Raw genomic sequence first — 17,655 nt, 5'->3', positions numbered from 1 at the left:
ACACTAATTTATGCATGGGAGTTTTTGCCTTGGATTTGCCACTCTCTGGATGCACATTTTCCCCATCCAAATTCTCAAAACTCCACACAGGGGCTTATTTTTGAGAGTTTGGATGGGGAAAATGTGCATCCAGAGAGCGGCAAATCCAAGGCAAAACCTCCCATTCTTAAACAGCCTAACAGAAATACCAGATTTTGAGATGGACATCAGGAGCACCACAATGATCTCATAAAACCGCAGTCCGTTTTAGGATGTTTTGAAGTAACGACTTCTCATATGCTCGATTCTTCTTTTCTGCCCTTCCTAGGAATAGAATGGCCATCCCCGAGTCTCAGCTGTGTCTTGATTTAGAAACTGGGTATGCTGAGGTCATCATATCAGTTGGGAAAGTAACTTTTGGTGAGCACCAAAGAAAAGAAAAGCTTCCAGAAGAAAAGCAAAGGATAGTTATAGGGGAAATTGAAAATGAAATACCACCCGTGAAAGCCAAAAAGGGAGCTGTGAAAGGGAAGAAAAAGGGAGATCAGCAGAAAAAGCTGGAAAAGGAACGGGAAAGTGAAGTGCTTAAACTCGCCCGGGCAGCCTGTGCTTTGCTCAACTCAGGTGGAGGTGTGATACGGGCATCAATTGCAAACCAAGGCTTCTACTGCATTGAAGATGGACTTGGTCAGGACATACAAGGGGCCTTTCAGGAATGTATTCATTCAAAAGAATTATCTGAATATTTTGACTTTATCCCGCAAGATCAACACTTGATGATTTGGGTGAAGGCCTGGAGCAGCTCAAACTCCTCCAAGCCACGGATTTGTAACGTGAAAACCGGCTTGTACCAGCGCAACGGGGAATCTACTATGAAACTGAAGGATCTGACTTTTCTGAAAGAGAAGCTAGCTTATGCCAAGTGTGCTCCTGAAGACAAGATGAGTCCTAAGAGGCCCCGTCTTCAGGACAATGTCAAAGGTTCAACAGGAGTTGCTGTAGAAATGGCAGATGGCATCTGGAAGGCTGCTGTTCAGTTTTTTGAACGAGACTGCCTGAAGTATGGCGAGATCCTGGGCTTCGCTGAATGGACAATGGTGGAGTTTAAGGCTTTCCCAAAAGAAGATAATAGCTTAGATTTTGTTCGAAATAGGCTCCAGCGATATGCTTCTGCTTTTGCAAATACCCAAGGGGGATACTTAATTTTTGGTGTGGACAATCTTCAGAAAGTTGTTGGGTGTAAAAGAAATATAAATCCAACCCAAGTGAAAGAGGTAGTTGCAACAACCATTGATTCTATGCCCTGCTTCCATTTATCTGCCTCTAAGCCCAAAGTTGACTATGAATTTAAAGCCCAGGCTGTTCATGATGAACACGGAGAGGGACATGGTTATGTCTTCGTTGTGAAAATCAAATCGTTCCACGGCATTGTCTTTTCGGAAGAGCCAGATTCATGGACGGTGGAGGCTGACCATCTGAAGAGATTTGAGATTGCTGAATGGGTTCAAATGATGACAGTGGTAGACCCAGGTAGGAGATGGATTTGCAGTTTGCTGCCTTGGAGGGAAGCAGGTTGCTAGGAACAGGGAGAACAAGGGGAGGGGCTGTGGCTCAGTGGTAGAGCATCTGCTTGGCATGCAGAAGGTCCCAGGTTCAATCCCTGGCATCTCCAGTTAAAGGGACCAGGCAAGAGGTGATGTGAAAGACCTCTACCTGAGACCCTGGGGTGCCGCTGCCAGTCTGAGTAGACAATACTGACTTTGATGGACCAAGGGTCTGATTCAGTAGAAGGCAGCTTCATGTGTTCAATGGACTCTCAACAAGCACAATAGTCACCGCTCTGGGAAAGGATGGGAATGCAAAAAGAAACTGCTTCTAGCTAATGGTCTGGTAGATAACATTTTGTTTTGGGTTTTTTTTAATGTTTTATTTTGTATTAATAATACAAACAGAATATATGCAAGCCATAATACAAGCTGAGATTACTACAAATAATATAGAAGGAATCAAGCCATGATCACCTTTACAGATAAAACAGTAAACATTACTTTGCCCGGTAAAAGGGAAACAAATCTCAGTAGTAAATATAAGTATAAGCAATATATAAAAAGATAATATGGAGCGCTAGTTCGTTATCACTTTAATATTTTTATCTAAAGTCTTATAATTTTTTTATTGACGATTCTATTCATATATTACGGTAAAATACCTTCTAAGACAATATGACTGAATAGACATGATGTAGAATTCTACTAAATTGCTCAAATAAGATTGGTAAAACTCATTTTTTCAACATTGGGAACAATTGGTAGAATTTTAGTAGAATTCTACATCGTGGCTATCTTCAAGACAGTATACCATTAAATGTTTTCAAAAATTTCTAAATTTCATATTTCATATTTTATAAATTTCACATAGTTGTTCTCCTTACTGTTTCCTCCCCTCTCCTCCCCCCCTTTTTTCTTTTTAGGAACAGTATAAATAATATGCTTTCAGTTTTTCAAAAAAATGAAAAATGGTAGATAACATTTTGGTAAGGGTACCAGCATTTTTCTGAATTTTGGTCTCGAAGTATAACTTCCTCTGCGGTAAGAAGAAGAGTGGGTTTTTATATGCCGATTTCCCTCTACCTTTTAAAGAAAATCAAACTGGCTCACAATCACCTTCCCTTCCCCTCCCCACAACAGACACCTTGAGGTAGGTGAGTCAGAGAGCTCTAAGAGAACTGTGACTAGCCCAAGGTCACCCAGCTGGCTTCATGTGTAGGAGTGGAGAAACCCACCCAGTTCGCCAGATTAGCCTCTGCTGCTCATGTGGAGGAGTGGGGAATCAAACACGCTTCTCCAAATTAGAGTCTATCACCCCTAACTACTACCCCATGCTGGTTACCACAGTTAAACTGAGGGTGAGACGGTGAGTCTTCAGCATTCCTAATGAAAGAAACAGCCTGATTCCAATCCTAAATCAGTTTTGTGCATGAAACTGGCTTATGCAAAGTCAGACCATTGATCCATCAAGCTCAGCATTGGCTACTCTGGTATCTGCTCTCCAGGGTCTCAGGCAGTGAAATGTCTTCCCCAGCACAGTCTGAGATTCTTTAAATGGAAACATTGCGATTGGACTTGGGATCTTCTGCATGCCAAGATGAGCTGTGGTCCTTCCCTCCAACAGCACTTGCCATGAAGTCATTGAATTGTTGCCCAACAGACTTCTTTGTTCCTAATCTTAGCCTTTTCTTTTCCCTCTTTTGGGCGCTAAGCTTGTGCGTAGTGAATTCTTGAACTTCCCAGCCACCTCTTGAAGCAAGGGTCTACCTGTACCGCAGCATGTGGAGCAGGATCAATATCTGTATTAACCCTATGTCACTGTTTGCTGTTGGGTCCTTTCCCTTTTGTTGTGTGGGCTTGCCTGCAGACCCTTCCCTCTACGACCTGTGGCTGTGTAATGATGGCATTTCAATCCCATATCTATTGGGGGGAGGGCTGTTTCTCCAGGCTGGCCCACCCCAACCACTGATAAAGAGACATCTGCCAAAGGAGTTTAGAGGAGGAGGATGGGCCACCAAGTCGTTCATGGGTGATAGATCTTCTCTAGTTCCCTCAGACTGAGACCGGATAGTCATCAGTTGTCCTGTTCTGCAACTCCACCCACAGTTGCTACTTGGTTTGAAGTCTCTTCCTTCTCCTCTTAATTTATAGTCTGCTTTTCTCACGAGACTCCAGGTGGATTACACAGTAAATAAATACAGTCAATAGGATAAGACACAGAATCATAGAGGTGGAAGGGACCACCAGGGTCATATAGTTCAACCCACTGCACACTGCGGAGGAAGCCCGTGTATTCAGTGCAAGGTTTGGACAGCTTGGACGTGCTGCTGAGGAAGTTTTTACCAGGTATGGTCTGTGGATTTTGGAAAAGCTTTTTAAAATTAGAACTCCATATCAAAGTTGGGAGGCCCTGAATTCACAACTACCTTCCCCACACACACCCAGTGCCCAGAAGATGGCCAAGATGCCCTCCCTCTCATTAACTGCCTAAGTTCATAGAATCAGCATTGCTGACAGATAACCATCTAGCCTCTGCTTAAAAACCTCCAGGGAAGGAGAGCTCACCACCTCCCGAGGAAGCCTGTTCCACTGAGGAACCGCTCTGTTAGAAAATTCTTCCTAATGTCTAGATAGAAACTCTTCTGATTTAATTTTAACCCGTTGGTTCTTGTCCGACCTTCTGGGGCAACAGAAAACATCTAACAAGCAATGTAATAGGATTACAAAAATCTGAAGTAAAGCTTAAAGGACAAATGATACGTTACACAATGCATGAAATAGTGTTACCTAAGTAGAAAACAATGCAGCGGGAGCAAGAGAGTACATACAGCAAACAGGTAATACCTACTATACACAGTGGTATAGCCTGCCGTCCCATTGCCTTTATAAAATGTGCCTTCCTGAACCATTTTGTGTTATGAAATAGCCCTATTTCCTTTATTCATAGTAGGTCCATTCTAAGGCTGTGCCTCCCAGTCTCGTGGTACAGTGATACAAACAGCAGTGGTTTCATCTTCTTTGTATTTTCTAACGGAAAATGTTTAATTTGTTCCCGAGATCTTTCAAAGCTGGCTGAGCAATTCACGATGGAGCTGAGTCTGTCAGACGGGCCTCCGATGATCAAGCCAGTGTATTCAGTGCAAGGTTTGGACAGCTTGGATGTGCTGCGGAGGAAGCTTTTTCCAGGTATGGTCTGTGGATTTTGGGCCCTGAATGGTAGTTGGTAACTGTTTAGCCTCTAGTCACTTCTCATGTAAGTAATTTCTCTCTTTGCTGGGCTTCCTTTGGGGAAGGGTGTGGGAAGAATGACACTCAAAATATCATATTCTTACTTGTTGCTGCCAAAAGGAGAATCCAATATCTTTATTACTCCCTTGGATTTCTCATTGGGTTTAAACGTGGGAATAATCTAAGTTGAAGTCAAAGCTTTTATTGGCATTAAAATGCAGCATACAAAAGCAATTACAATATGACCATAATATACCAGGTACGTCAAACCTCCATTAGTTTAATGGTAAAACCGATTAAAGTAAGTTACTTAATTACGTAGTCCTAAACCAGCCTTTTTTTTCATTTTGGATTGTCTCATCATAGGGTTTTCAAGGTAAAGGTTGGTCAGAAGTGGTTTACCAGTGCCTTCTTCTGCGCAGTACTAACCAGGGTTAGCCGTAGTGGCACTGCCGTTGTCTACGAAAGATCCTCCGCCAGTGTCACCTTCCACTACTGCTGCTGCCCAGTAGCTAACCTTCAGGGATTACTCTGCCCCCATCCCCATTGGGACTGCCTGTTCTCTTCTGCGGATGTGGCCATTGATCCCTTAAGGGGGTGGATGCATCTTTGTCTGGTGTCTCAGCTGTGACCATTCCATCTTGAGTGACTCTGCTAGGAGTTTAGTCTCTTAATAGAGTCTAGACCCCTTACGGTATTGCTCTCAGCTTCCCTGACACACAAACCCCCTCACCACGTTAAGGTGTGCATCCAGAAGGGAAAAAGTTGAGGGCAGCAGGAAAAGAGGAAGACCCAACAAGAGATGGATTGACTCAATAAAGGAAGCCACAGCCTTCAGTTTGCATGACCTGAGCAAGGCTGTCAAAAACAGGACATTTTGGAGGACTTTCATTCATAGGGTTGCCATGAGTCGGAAGCGACTTAACACACACACACACACACACAAGCCAGCCTTATTTGATGCACAAGCGCTCACGTTCTTCGATTGCAAGCTGTAAAAACCTTGCCACCAATTTAATTTTTATTGGCTCCTGTGCTGTCATAAGAAGAGACACCTTAATTTGGGCAGGTAACCATTCTCTGTCCACAAATAATGGGTCTATTGAGATGTGGGAATAATCTCATTCCCTCCTCAGTATTGGTGACCAGCTCTATGTAGTTCTATGTACACTGGTGGTGAAAAGGGCTGTCAGGTCACAGAGGACTTAGGGCAACCCCTTGGAGTTTTCAAGGCGAGAGATGTTTGGAAGTGGTTTGCCATTGCCTTCCTCCCTATGGGCTGAGAGAGTTGTAAGAGAACTGTGACTGGCCCAAGGTCACCCAGCAGGCTTTGTGTGGAGGAGTGGAGAATCGAACCCGGCTCTCCAGACTAGAGTCCGCTGCTCTTAACCACTACACCATGCTGGCTCTCACATAGCATTCCATAAATGGTAGTCTGTATTCATTAGACATTTTCTTCCTTCTAGCAGCTAGCTCCAGAGGACCTAACTCATTACACCTTATTCTGTCCTCTTTACAAAGAGCCCAGACTTAAATTCCTCCGAGTGCTTCTAAAGGGCCTAAATCTTTCTCCAGATTCCGAGAAGCTGCTCTTTCTCCTATCAGGTGCCAATCCCGATGTTTCTTACGAAGTGTCACTTTTTGCTTTAGCAGCTAAGAAAATCCGAGCTAAAGCTATTTCTAATCAGGGAACGGAACATATTTAAATACCAGTTTCTTGTGGGTGAGACTTTTAAAGTTACTTTAATGTTATTTTATGATATGTTTATGTTATTTTAATGTTTTGTATGGTGGATTGTGATGGCCTTCGGCCGCAGACAATGAACTTTCACCCTTTATTGATCACTCTTCCTTCTAGCAGCTGGACAGATTTACAGCTTGGTTTTTGACAACAAACCCCCCTCCCCCCAAAAAACACACAGAACAGCCTGTTCCTGTTGTGTCCCAGACTGTAGTATTTATTAAAGGCCGAAAGGTTTTCCCCTTTAAGCATTAAATCTGTTCTTTGTATTCTATACCCCCTTCATTTAACAGAGTCCGACAGGGTGACTTTTATTCCCCAACCTCTCTGTGAGAAGCTGTTCTCAGAGCACCCAGGGCTGAAGGCTTTGCTAGAAAGGGAAATTCAGCCCTCGGCTCGAGGGACGCTGATGTTTTCAAGAAGCTGGGCTGTGGATATTGGGTTGCCCAAGAACCGGGCCATCGTGTGCGATGCGCTTTTGATGGCTGTCGGACACTATCCCGTCCTTTATACCATAGTTGAGAATCCCACCTCTGACGTGTGTGAGCATTCAAGACGCACTGCCAGGCTGCTAAAGCAGAAGCTGGTGAATGTTGGAGGATATGCTCAGAAGATCTGTGTGGTTCCCAAGATCTTGAATCTGCAGATTGCCAATGCACAGAATGCTGAAAACCAGGGACTGCAGTACCCCAGAGCCTATGGGCTGCGGCAAGAACACCTGCCCAGGTTACAAAAGGCGCTCGTTACAGTCTTGCTTGGCTTCACCTCCTTTTTGAGTGACTTCATCGGAGTGGAGTTTCTTAATCTCTTGACCCTCGAACAATATGAATACCTCTCCACGAAGCTTGATGAGACCAGAGACCATTTTATATATGGCATACCCGGAAGTGGCAAAACCGTGGTGGCCTTGAAGATTATTGAGAAAATAAAGAATGAGTTTGATTGCCAACTCCATGAAATACTTTACATTTGTGAAAACAAACCGCTGCGGGATTTTGTCGGGTGAGTGTGGTAATGGGCAACATAAGTCATTTTTTCAGTTTAATTGTACCGCATTGTATCCCTGTATTAGAGTCAATGTAAATAATTTAAGTTCTATAGTGTTGTCTTTTTAAAAAAGGTAAAGGTAGTCCCCCTGTGCAAGCACCAGGTCATTACTGACCTAAGGGGTGACGTCCCATCATGACGTTTGCTAGGCAGGCTATGTTTATGGGGTGGTTTGCCATTGCCTTCCCCAGTGGTCTACAAGTTACCCCCAGCAAGCTGAGTACTAATTTTACAAGCCTCGGAAGGATGGAAGGCTGAGTCAACCTTGAGCCGGCGACCTGAAACCAACTTCCGTCTGGATCGAACTCAGGTCGTGAGCAGAGATTTTGACTGCAGAACTCTGCAGCTTACTACTCTGCACCAAGGGGCTCCTCGTGTTGTCTTAATGTAACAACCACCAAAACAAAAACAAAAAACCCCACCCCTCAGTCTTCTACAACAAGCTGTTCGTGGACTATCCTGCATTCTGGACCTCAGTAGAAAGCAAAATCCAGGGTTGGATTCAGACAAAATTGGTCAGTTCCATTGATTTGGCCTTCATATTTTTCCTTGGGGGTCCCATCCTCCAGGAAACTGGTTGGCAAACCGCGGCTCGCGAGCTGCATGCGGCTCTTTGGCCCCTTGAGTGCGGCTCATCCCCGTGCCCAGCCAGGCAGAGGCGCCACGCTCCTGCCGGGCTCCAGCGCACCCCAGGCGGGAGGAGCCAGCAGGCGAGCGGGAGGCGGTGCCCCCGTCCCCCGTCCTCCCCTCCTCTCTTCCTCTCTCTCTCTCTCTCTCCGGCGGGGAGGGATCAGAGGCAGCGGGGAGAGGCGGCGGCCAGCCACCAGGCTGCTGCTGCAAGGAGGGGGGGGGGAGAGGCAGGCTCCGCCTCGCGCTGGGCCGGAGCGGGCTGCGCGCTCTGTGCGCTCCCGCCGCCTCGCCCAGCCGGCCCGTGTGCCAGCCGGGAAGCCTCTCCCTCCCCGGGGCAAGCGGACCACCCGCTGCAGGCCTGTACACCAGCAGGAACCTCCCCTCGCCCTCCCCGGGGTGAGCGATTCGCCCGCTGCAGGCCCGCGCACCAGCCGGGAAGCCTCTCCCTCCCCAGGGGTGAGCGGGCCGCCCGCTGCAGTCCCGCACGCCAGCTGGGAAGCCTCTCCTCTCCCTCCCCGGAGCAAGAGGGCCGTCCGCTGCAGCCCCGCGCGCCAGCTGGGAAGTCTCTCTTCTCTCTCCCTGGGGCGAGCGGGCTGCCCGCTGCAGCCCCGCGCGCCAGCCGGGAAGCCTCTCCCTCCCCGGGGTGAGTGGGCCGCTCGCTGCAGGCCCGCGTGCTGCGTCGGCGCACGCGCACACAACTGAACAGAAACCTCCCGCCAAAGGTGAGTGGGGACCTGGCAACCCTAATGTTCAATAGTCTCCAGTTCCCCTGAGTAACGGGCAGAGTCTCTCCGCCCTAGAGACTTTCTTGAGTTTTCCTTCTAGGATGGCAGAAGGTAAGGCTGCACATCTAGCCTCGCCCAGCCGGCCCAGGAAGGAGGGGAAGGTGGCGGCAGTGGGGCGCGGGGGGGATCCCTCCTGGAGTGCAATTGGGGGGGGGTCCCCGAATCTCTCCTCTCATTGGACCTTTCAAGCCGACCACCTGCCAATGTCCAGCGCTGGGGGGGGGCAGAGAAGAGCCCCCTTCCTGGGGCAGGCGGCGGGGGGGCCCCTCCGAGGGTTGGCGTTTTATTTGGGGGGGGCTTGGGAACCGGGAGGGGGGGAAGTCTGCCCTTGCACCGTTTGGGAGGGGCTGTGGGTCAGTGGTGGAGCATCTGCTTGGCATACAGAAGGTCCTAGGTTCAATCTCCGGCATCTCCATTTAGGCGGCTCTCAAAAGAAATCTCAGTCGTTGTACTGTTGATATTTGGCTCTGTTGACTAATGAGTTTGCCGACCACTGCTCCAGGAGAACTGTTTTGTGGGCATCAATGGGAGCCAGGAAAGTTCCCTTCTGCTGATGGAAAATAATCTGGATCCAACCCCCATTTTTTCAGGAAGCCGGGTTGTGGATATTGAGTTTTCTAAAAACTAAGCAAACATTTTGTGGCTCTACTGTAGACAGAGCACATACTTTGCTTGCAGAAGATGTAAGTAAAAAGAATCTCGAGGCTGGGAACACTCTCTCACCCATTTTGCACACACAGATACAGGCAATCCTGCACTTGTGAGCAAAACACATGATCTGCCTTTGAGAGTTTGGATTTTCATTGGCTAGGCTGTGTATTAGATCAGCAGGCTAGAGGTTAATATTTCAGAGGCATGAACATATACACATGAAACTGCCTTATGTAATCAGACCAGCAGTCCATCAAAGTTCGTATTGTCTCCTTAGACTAGCAGCAGCTCTCCAGGGTAGAGGTCTTTCACATAGAATCAGAGTTGGAAAGGACCACCAGGGTCATCTAGTCCAACCCCCTGCACAATGCAGGAAATTCACAACTACCTCCCCCACACACCCGCAGTGACCCCTACTCCATGTCCAGAAGATGGCCAAGGTGCCCTCCCTCTCATGAACTGCCTAAGGTCATAGAATCAACATTGCTGACAAATGTCCATCTAGCCTCTGCTTAAAAACCTCCAGGGAAGGAGCACTCACCACCTCCCGAGGAAGCCTGTTCCACTTAGGAACTGCTCTAACTTAGAAAATTCTTCCTAATGTCTAGGCAGAAACTCTTTTGATTTAATTTCAACCCATTGCTTCTTGTCCGACCTGGGCCAACAGAAAACAACTCTATATGACAGCCCTTCAAGTACTTGAAGATGGTTATCATATCCCCTCTCAGTCTTCTCCTCTTCAGGCTAAACATACGCAGCTCCTTCAACCTTTCCTTATAGGACTTGGTCTCCGGACCCCTCACCATCTTTGTTGCCCTCCTCTGGACTCGTTCCTGCTTGTCTACATTCTTCTTAAATTGTGGTGCCCAAAACTGAACACAGTACTCTAGGTGAGGTCTAGAGTATCACCTGCATCACCTACTAGCCGGTCCTTTCAACGGGAGATAGTGGGGACTGAACCTGGGACCTTCTGCATGCAAACTGGAGGCTCTACCACTGAGCCACAGGCGCTTCTCAGGAATTTCTGTGTAGGGACCAGAGGTAGGATGCATGCTTTGTTCACAATGGATCCCAGATCTAATCTAGTTCAAACCCAACCAATTCTATATCACATTTAATTACTTAATTAAAACCTTCCTTTATTTTTCTAGGCAGAAAGGGTACCACGCGGTGACAAGAGCTGTATTCATGAAGGACAATTATCCGAACATCAAGCACATTGTGGTCGATGAAGCTCAGAATTTCCGAGTGGAGCATGGCCAGTGGTATAAGAAAGCCTGTAACATTGTCAGACGTGACCTTAACACTCCTGGGATCTTCTGGATTTTTTTGGACTACTTCCAAATGAGTCATCCTTTTAACAGTGGTCTCCCACTTCCCTCGCAACAGTATCCGCAGGAGTGTCTGACTAAGGGAGTCCGGAATGCCTCTGCCATCTACGAAGTGGTGAGATCAGAGATGGAAAAAATAGTCGAAGCAAAGCGGTTAAACATCCCTTACCCACGGCTGGAAAAGTTGCTGGGCAGAGCATGCTGTGGCAATTCTGTGGTGGGCCGTTGCCGTTCCAAGCCCCAGATGGAGGTGAGGGAGATTGTGCGTTATGTGGCCCGAGAATGTCAGATCTACCTGGACAAGGGCTACTCCAGGAGAGATATTGCAATTCTGTGCAGCACGAAAGAAAAAGCTTCCTACTACCGACCGTTCTTGGTCGAGGAGATGAGAAAACTCCGCCTGGATGTTTGTTTCGTGCAAGCCAATGAGCTCCTGAGAGATGAGATTGTCCTCGACAGCGCTCGTCGTTTTGCAGGCCTCGAGAGGACCATCGTGTTCGGTATCAACCCCGTCCCTACGCAGCAAGAGGTTTCGCACAACCTTTTGCTCTGCGTGGCCTCCAGAGCAAACCAGCAACTTCATGTGCTGTACGAAAAGGAGGTTCTGTAGATCTGAAATGGGACAGATTGTGGATCTGGACTTGAGCTTGAAAAGAACCAGAGGAGTGAGAAAACTGTCCTGAGGCTCCTCTCTGATTGGTGCAGGTTTTGGCCCACTTCTGCACAGTCAGGACCAGGGTTGCCAACATGCCTGGCCTTTAACATGGGCAGCTGAAGCTTTTCATGGTATGGAAGTAAATAACCTCCTCTGGTAAATAATATTCTATTAAGAAGAAAAAGAGTTGGCTTTTATATGCTGCCTTTTCTACCACTTAAGAAGGAATCAAATCAGCTTACAATTACCGTATTTTCCCGTGTATAAGACTATGTTTTTTTTCTTTTAAAGTTTACTTAAAAATTGGGGGGTTGTCTTATAAACAGAATAATATTGGTGGGGAAGAGAGCAGGGCCCATGGGAAGGCCCCGCTCTTTTCTCTGCCGGCTCTCTTCTTCGCCCATCAGCTGGCAGGCGGAGAAGAGAGCTGGGGCCACCCTGCCCATATTTTTCTAAGACGCCCCCATGTATAAGATGACCCCTTTTTCCCCTTAATTTTTGGGTTAAAAAAATAGGGTTCGTCTTATACATGGGGGCGTCTTATCCATGGAAAAATACAGTACCTTCCCTTCCCCTCCCTACAACAAACAACCTGTGAGGTAGGTGGGGCTGAGAGAATTCAGAGAACTGTGACTAGTAGGGCTGTTGATTCGGTTTGTCTGAACCGAACAAACAGCCGAATTTCCCCCGATTCGGGGGTTTTCAGTTCAGATGGAACCGAACTCAAAAAAGGCGGGAAAAGGACGTGCCAAATTCGGCGCATTCTGGCGATCGCCAGATAAATTCAGCAGGTTTGGCATTCGCCGAACCTGCCTTTTCCTGCCTTTAAAGACTGCCCCGCCTGGTTTCCGGTAGTCCCAGGAAACTGGGCGGGGGTCTTTAAACTGCTCCGCACTGCCTGGGCAGGCAGCGCGGAGCAGTTTAACCCCCCCATGAAGCCGGGCAGTGTGGAGGGGGTTAAACTTCTCCTGCCTGGGACCCCGCCCAACAGCTGAGCGTCGGGACCCAGGCAGGAGTAGTTTAACCCCCCCTTCCCTGGAGTCCAGGGAAATTGGGTGGGTGGGGGTTTAAACTGCTCTGCGCTGCCTGGGCAGCGCCCGCTTTCCTGGGAGTCCCGGGAAGCCACGCGGTGTGTGTGTGGGGTTAAACTGCTCCTGCCTGGGTCCGACGCTCAGCTGTTGGGCGGGGTTCCGCCCAACAGCTGAGCATTGGGACCCAAGCAGTGGAGTAGTTTAAACCACCACCACCCCGCTTCCAGGAGTCCAGGGAAACCAGGCAGGGGTGGGGGTTTAAACCGAATTTGTTTGGGAATTCCGAATTTCCCGCCAAATTCAGCATTCCCGAACAGGGGGTGGGGTTCTGAATTCGGCCGAACCGGACCTAAGTCAGGCCGGATTCGGCTGAATCCAAACCAGACCGAATTTTTTTTTTCAACAGCCCTAGTGACTAGCCCAAGGTCACCCCACTGGCATCATGTGTAGGAGTGGGGAAACCAATTTGGTTTGCCAGATTAGATTCTGCTGCTCATTTGGAGGAGTGGGGAATCAAGCCTGGTTCTCCAGATTAGAGTCCAACGCTCCAAACCGCCGCTCTTAACTACTATACCACATTCACGCTTCTGTTAAAGGTGAGGACACTTTTTCTCCAGGCTGCTGGCAACCCTAGTCAGGACTTTGATTTATTTTTGCCTCCTACAAAACAATGCAGAAGATGTCATTACAGTTGTGAATCTGACTGCTACTCACATTTCATTTCATTTATTCTGTCTCCCTTCTTTGAGGAGTTCAGGGAGGCTTATGTTTCTCCATTTTATCCTTGCAGTCCCCTTAGATTAGATAGAGAGTTAGTGGGCCCAATGAGGGGCCTTGTCTCACTCCCTATTAAAAGCTATGTAAGTCCAGAACTTTGGTCACATTATGAGAAGACAAGATTTACTGGAAAAGACAGCAATGCTAGGAAAAGCAGAAGGCGGCTGGAGAAGAGGAAGACCAACATCAGATGGATTTACTCAGTCAAGGAAGCCACTGCCCTCAGTTTGCAAGACCTGAGCAAGGCTGTTAACGATATAATGTTTGGGAGGACTGATTCATAGGATCGCCGTGAGTCGGAAGCAGCTTGACAGCGCTTAACACACATGAGTTTCACCCAATAATCCTGCATTTCCAGCTCCTTATTGGATATTTCTGTTTGCGTGTTTCATTGTGGGCCCATTCTGAATGTCTATGTTGCGTACAGGCAGGTCTGAGTCTCTGCTTTCCACACAGCAATGGATCGGTGCTGAAGGAAGCAGAGCCTGACGCGTATTTTACTCTTGCCGGGAGGGGCTGGCAGCTCCTTAATAAGGACAGAAACAGTATACTCACTATACAGGAACAAGGTCACACACAGACACAAGCTCTTCACCCTTAAGGTCTTGGCTGCAGGCCACAGCTTTCTTCCAAGTTCAACAGCACGGCAAACCGGACTCCAAACGAAGCTTCTCAAGATAAGAGACAGACGGCATGCAATAACATTGCTCCCACGAGGCACTTAACGGTCAGTCTTGCTTATATTGCCTTCGTGACTCTCCAGATGTTTCAGCTCAACTGTCGGCTTCAGACTCTGATTCCTCCTGCGCCAACTTACGTCTTTTGTCCAAAAGCCGGGCCGACTTTCTCCTTTGCTGCAATGCCATTCTACCTTTTATTCTTCTTCTCTCCACTGGTGGAGGAGACCCTGAAGGTGAAAGGCTTTCTGTTCCCTGTTCCTGTTCACTTGTTTCAGCCGGCCGGTCTTCTGGCTCAGAGGCCCCGTCTTGCTGTTCCAGTGTTATCTCTTCAGAGGGAGTGAGGGCTTGTTCTGCCGCCTCCTCTTCTTCTGAGGAGTAACTCTCAGGCTGACTCACGACAGTCATCTTTCCTCTGACGCCTTCTTGTCCTTCCCGATCCTGTGCTCATCTACCATATTGATTTTGCACAAAGACTGGGTTTTTGTCTGCAATTCCTCTCGCCTGCATTCCATGTTAAGTCAATTGCCAAATCCTGTCATTTGTTCTGTTACAAGAGTCCAAAAATACATAAGAAGAGCCCTGCTGGATCAGACCAGTAGTCCATCTAGTTCAGGGTCCTGTTTCCTAGTGGCCAACCAATTTCCTGGGAAGGCCAACAAACAGGGCATAGGAACCAAGCACCATTGCCTCTCAACGCTGTTGTTCAGAGCATACTGCTTCTGGATGTGGAGGTTCCCTTTAGTTGTCATGGCTAGGGGCCATCGATGGGCCTGCTTCTCCATGAGTCTGTCTAACTGCCTTTTAAAGCTGTCTGTGCCTGGGGCCATCACTACCTCCTCTGGCAGCAAATTCCACATTTTAATCACTTGTTGAGTAAAGAGGTACTCATGTTTGTCCTTCATCTGTTGCCCATTTGGTGTCCCCTGAGTTTTCATATTCGCCTGTTCACCCTCAGTAAAATCTCTAGTTTACGGTCTTAGTTATCTCTGGTTGAGAGTGCAATTTTTGACAGTGGAGCCAAGAGTAATATATGCAGAGTAAACCCACCCAAGTTGCAATTTAAACATTTATAATGACTGCCACATACTATAGCCTGTCAAACGATCCTTTTTCTGTTTTTGGAAATGTAATTGTTAATTGAGTACGTATAGCTTGCATGCGCTCCAGTCGTTTTGTTGCTTACTGAATTGCTAATATGGTGCTTGTTTGAGGTTGTGTATTGGCAAATATTGCCAAGTTGTTTACAGATCCATCACGGTGTTGTTGTTGTTTTTTTTGTAACTTTGTTCAACGTGCAGGTATATTTTTGTACAAAGTAACATATGTAGCAAAATGTAAGACAAAAAAGATATAATTGAACGGATGAATAAATCAAAAGAATATGTAACCATGGCTAAATGAACATATTTGATACACAATGGACCAGTGTAAGAATTTCAAGAAAAACTGAATATTTTCTGTAACTAGCTAGTAACTAGGAATAGAATTAAGTTAAAAATAGAATAATGCATGGTTTTAACAATAAATATGTTATTGGATGTGAAGACTTCTGAGAATATAGAGTAGTTAACTATTGAGATGTAATTTGGAAAAGAAGAAAAGTAAGCTCCATGTCAAATGTAAGATGATTGTATATGTTTGAATGTTCTTATGTTGGTTTGCAAAAAGAAATGAAAGTTTAAAAAATATTGCAATTTTTATTACACCTCAGCCTTCTCACCTTTGTTCGGACTTAAAAACAAAACAAAACAGAGGCTTTGATAATGGAGGAGATAGAATGACAACTGTGAAGAGATGCAACTTCTGCCTGGGCAATTAAAGGAAATCTTGATGCCTTAATGCTTGATTCTGGATCCTGGTAAGGCTGAGAATCATCCTATCTTTACCACACCTAGGGAGGGGGTCAGATGTATTTCTCAATTATCGTTTGAAAAGCTGCCACTGGCAAACACACCAGTTATTAAGATAGATGCCGTTTTCAACACCCTAAGAAGAAGAAGAGTTGGTTTTTATATGCCGACTTTCTCAACCACTTAAGGCAGGGGTGGGGAACGTCAGGCCCGGGGGCCGTTTAAGACCCTCGGAATCATTTGGTCTGGCCCTTTGTGGGTCCTGGCAAATCTCTAGCTCAGAAGGATCTAAGACTGGCGATCCGTCCCCTCCCGCGAACAGGAACAGCCTCTATTCAAGGTGGCCATTTGTTTTGCTGAGAAAAGGAGCCTTCCCCCCTTGTAGAAGAGTTGTTAGCTATGGAGCTGCTAGGACCGCCCAATAACCTGTATTAACCCTTTCCCACTCGGGCCAACACCCGGGGCAGGGGTGTGTGTCATCAGGGGCAGCTGCCTGCTTTGGGCTTGGTCAGCTAATTTTTAAGTTGATAATTTTGTATGGCCCCCGAATGATGTTATAAGTATCCAAATGGCCCTTAGCGGAAAAAACGTTCCCCACCCCTGACTTAAGGGATACTCAAACCGGCTTACAATCACCTTCCCCTCCCCACAACAGACACCCTGTGAGGTGGGTGGGGCTGAGAGAGCTCTAAGAGAGCTGTAACTTGCCCAAGGTCTCCCAGATGGCTTCGTGTGTAGGAGTGGGAAAACCAACCCGGTTCACCAGATGAGCCTCAGCCGCTCATGTGGAGGAGTGGGGAATCAAGCCCGGTTCTCCAGTTCAGACTCCACCGCTCCAAACCACCATTCTTAACCACTATGCAACGCTGGCTCTCGGATGGCCTGGGCTAGCCTGATCTCGGAAGCTAAGCAGGGTCACCACTGGTCATTATTGGCATAGGAGACCACCAAGGAAGTCTGAGGTTGTTACACAGAGGCAGACAATGGCAAACCCAACGACCTATTTGTCTCTTGCCTTAGAAACCCTAAGGGGTCATCGTAAGTCAGCTGTGACTTGACGGCACTTTCCACCACCATTTTTAACCAAGCCCCACAAGTTCAGCCTTCCTCCAAGAACAACTTTATTAAGAAAACTGCTATCCTAGAATGACAACAATCCTATCATTCACTTAATTGAAATACAAAAAGTCTGATGTTTTTCCTCCTTTTTCTAAGCTAACATATTAAATAGGAAGGATAATATTGATAGAAACAACCCTAACTCCTAAAAGACAGCAGTGGCAATTTTGTATTCCTTAGAGAGGCACTGTGTGTTAAGTGCCGTCAAGTCGCTTCTGACTCATGGTGACCCTATGAATGAAAGTCCTCCAAAATGTCCTGTCTTTGACAGCCTTGCTCAGATCTTGCAAATTGAGGGCTGTGGCTTCCTTTATTGAGTCAATCCATCTCCTGTTGGGTCTTCCTCTTTTCCTTCTGCCCTCAACCTTTCCTAGCATGACTGTCTTTTCCAGTGAAGTCGTCTCATAGTGACCAAAATACAATAACTTCAGTTTAGTCATTTTAGCTTCTAGGGTCAGTTCAGGCTTGATTTGATCTATAACCCACTGATTTGTTTTTTGGCAGTCCACAGAATCCGTAACCCTCTCCTCCAACACCACATTTCAAAGGAATCTATTTTCTTCCTATCAGCTTTCTTCACTGTCCAGCTTTCACACCCATACAT

General features: G+C 47.0%; 1 protein-coding gene across 1 annotated transcript; it reads left to right on the top strand.

Moving 5' to 3' along the window:
• The first annotated feature begins 314 nt into the window (after nucleotides 1-314).
• Nucleotides 315-11,549, top strand: LOC130491265 (schlafen family member 11-like). Its single transcript, XM_056864977.1, has 4 exons — nucleotides 315-1,509; nucleotides 4,584-4,712; nucleotides 6,789-7,497; nucleotides 10,760-11,549. Exons 1-4 carry the CDS (start codon nucleotides 315-317, stop codon nucleotides 11,547-11,549), a joined length of 2,823 nt encoding a protein of 940 aa, XP_056720955.1.
• The last annotated feature ends 6,106 nt before the right edge of the window (nucleotides 11,550-17,655 follow it).

The sequence above is a fragment of the Euleptes europaea genome, chromosome 19, assembly GCF_029931775.1.
Source record: "Euleptes europaea isolate rEulEur1 chromosome 19, rEulEur1.hap1, whole genome shotgun sequence".
Classification (NCBI taxonomy): Eukaryota; Metazoa; Chordata; class Lepidosauria; order Squamata; family Sphaerodactylidae; genus Euleptes; species Euleptes europaea.
The sequence above is the reverse complement of the archived record's forward strand: the minus strand, read 5'-3'. Positions and strand labels throughout refer to the sequence as shown.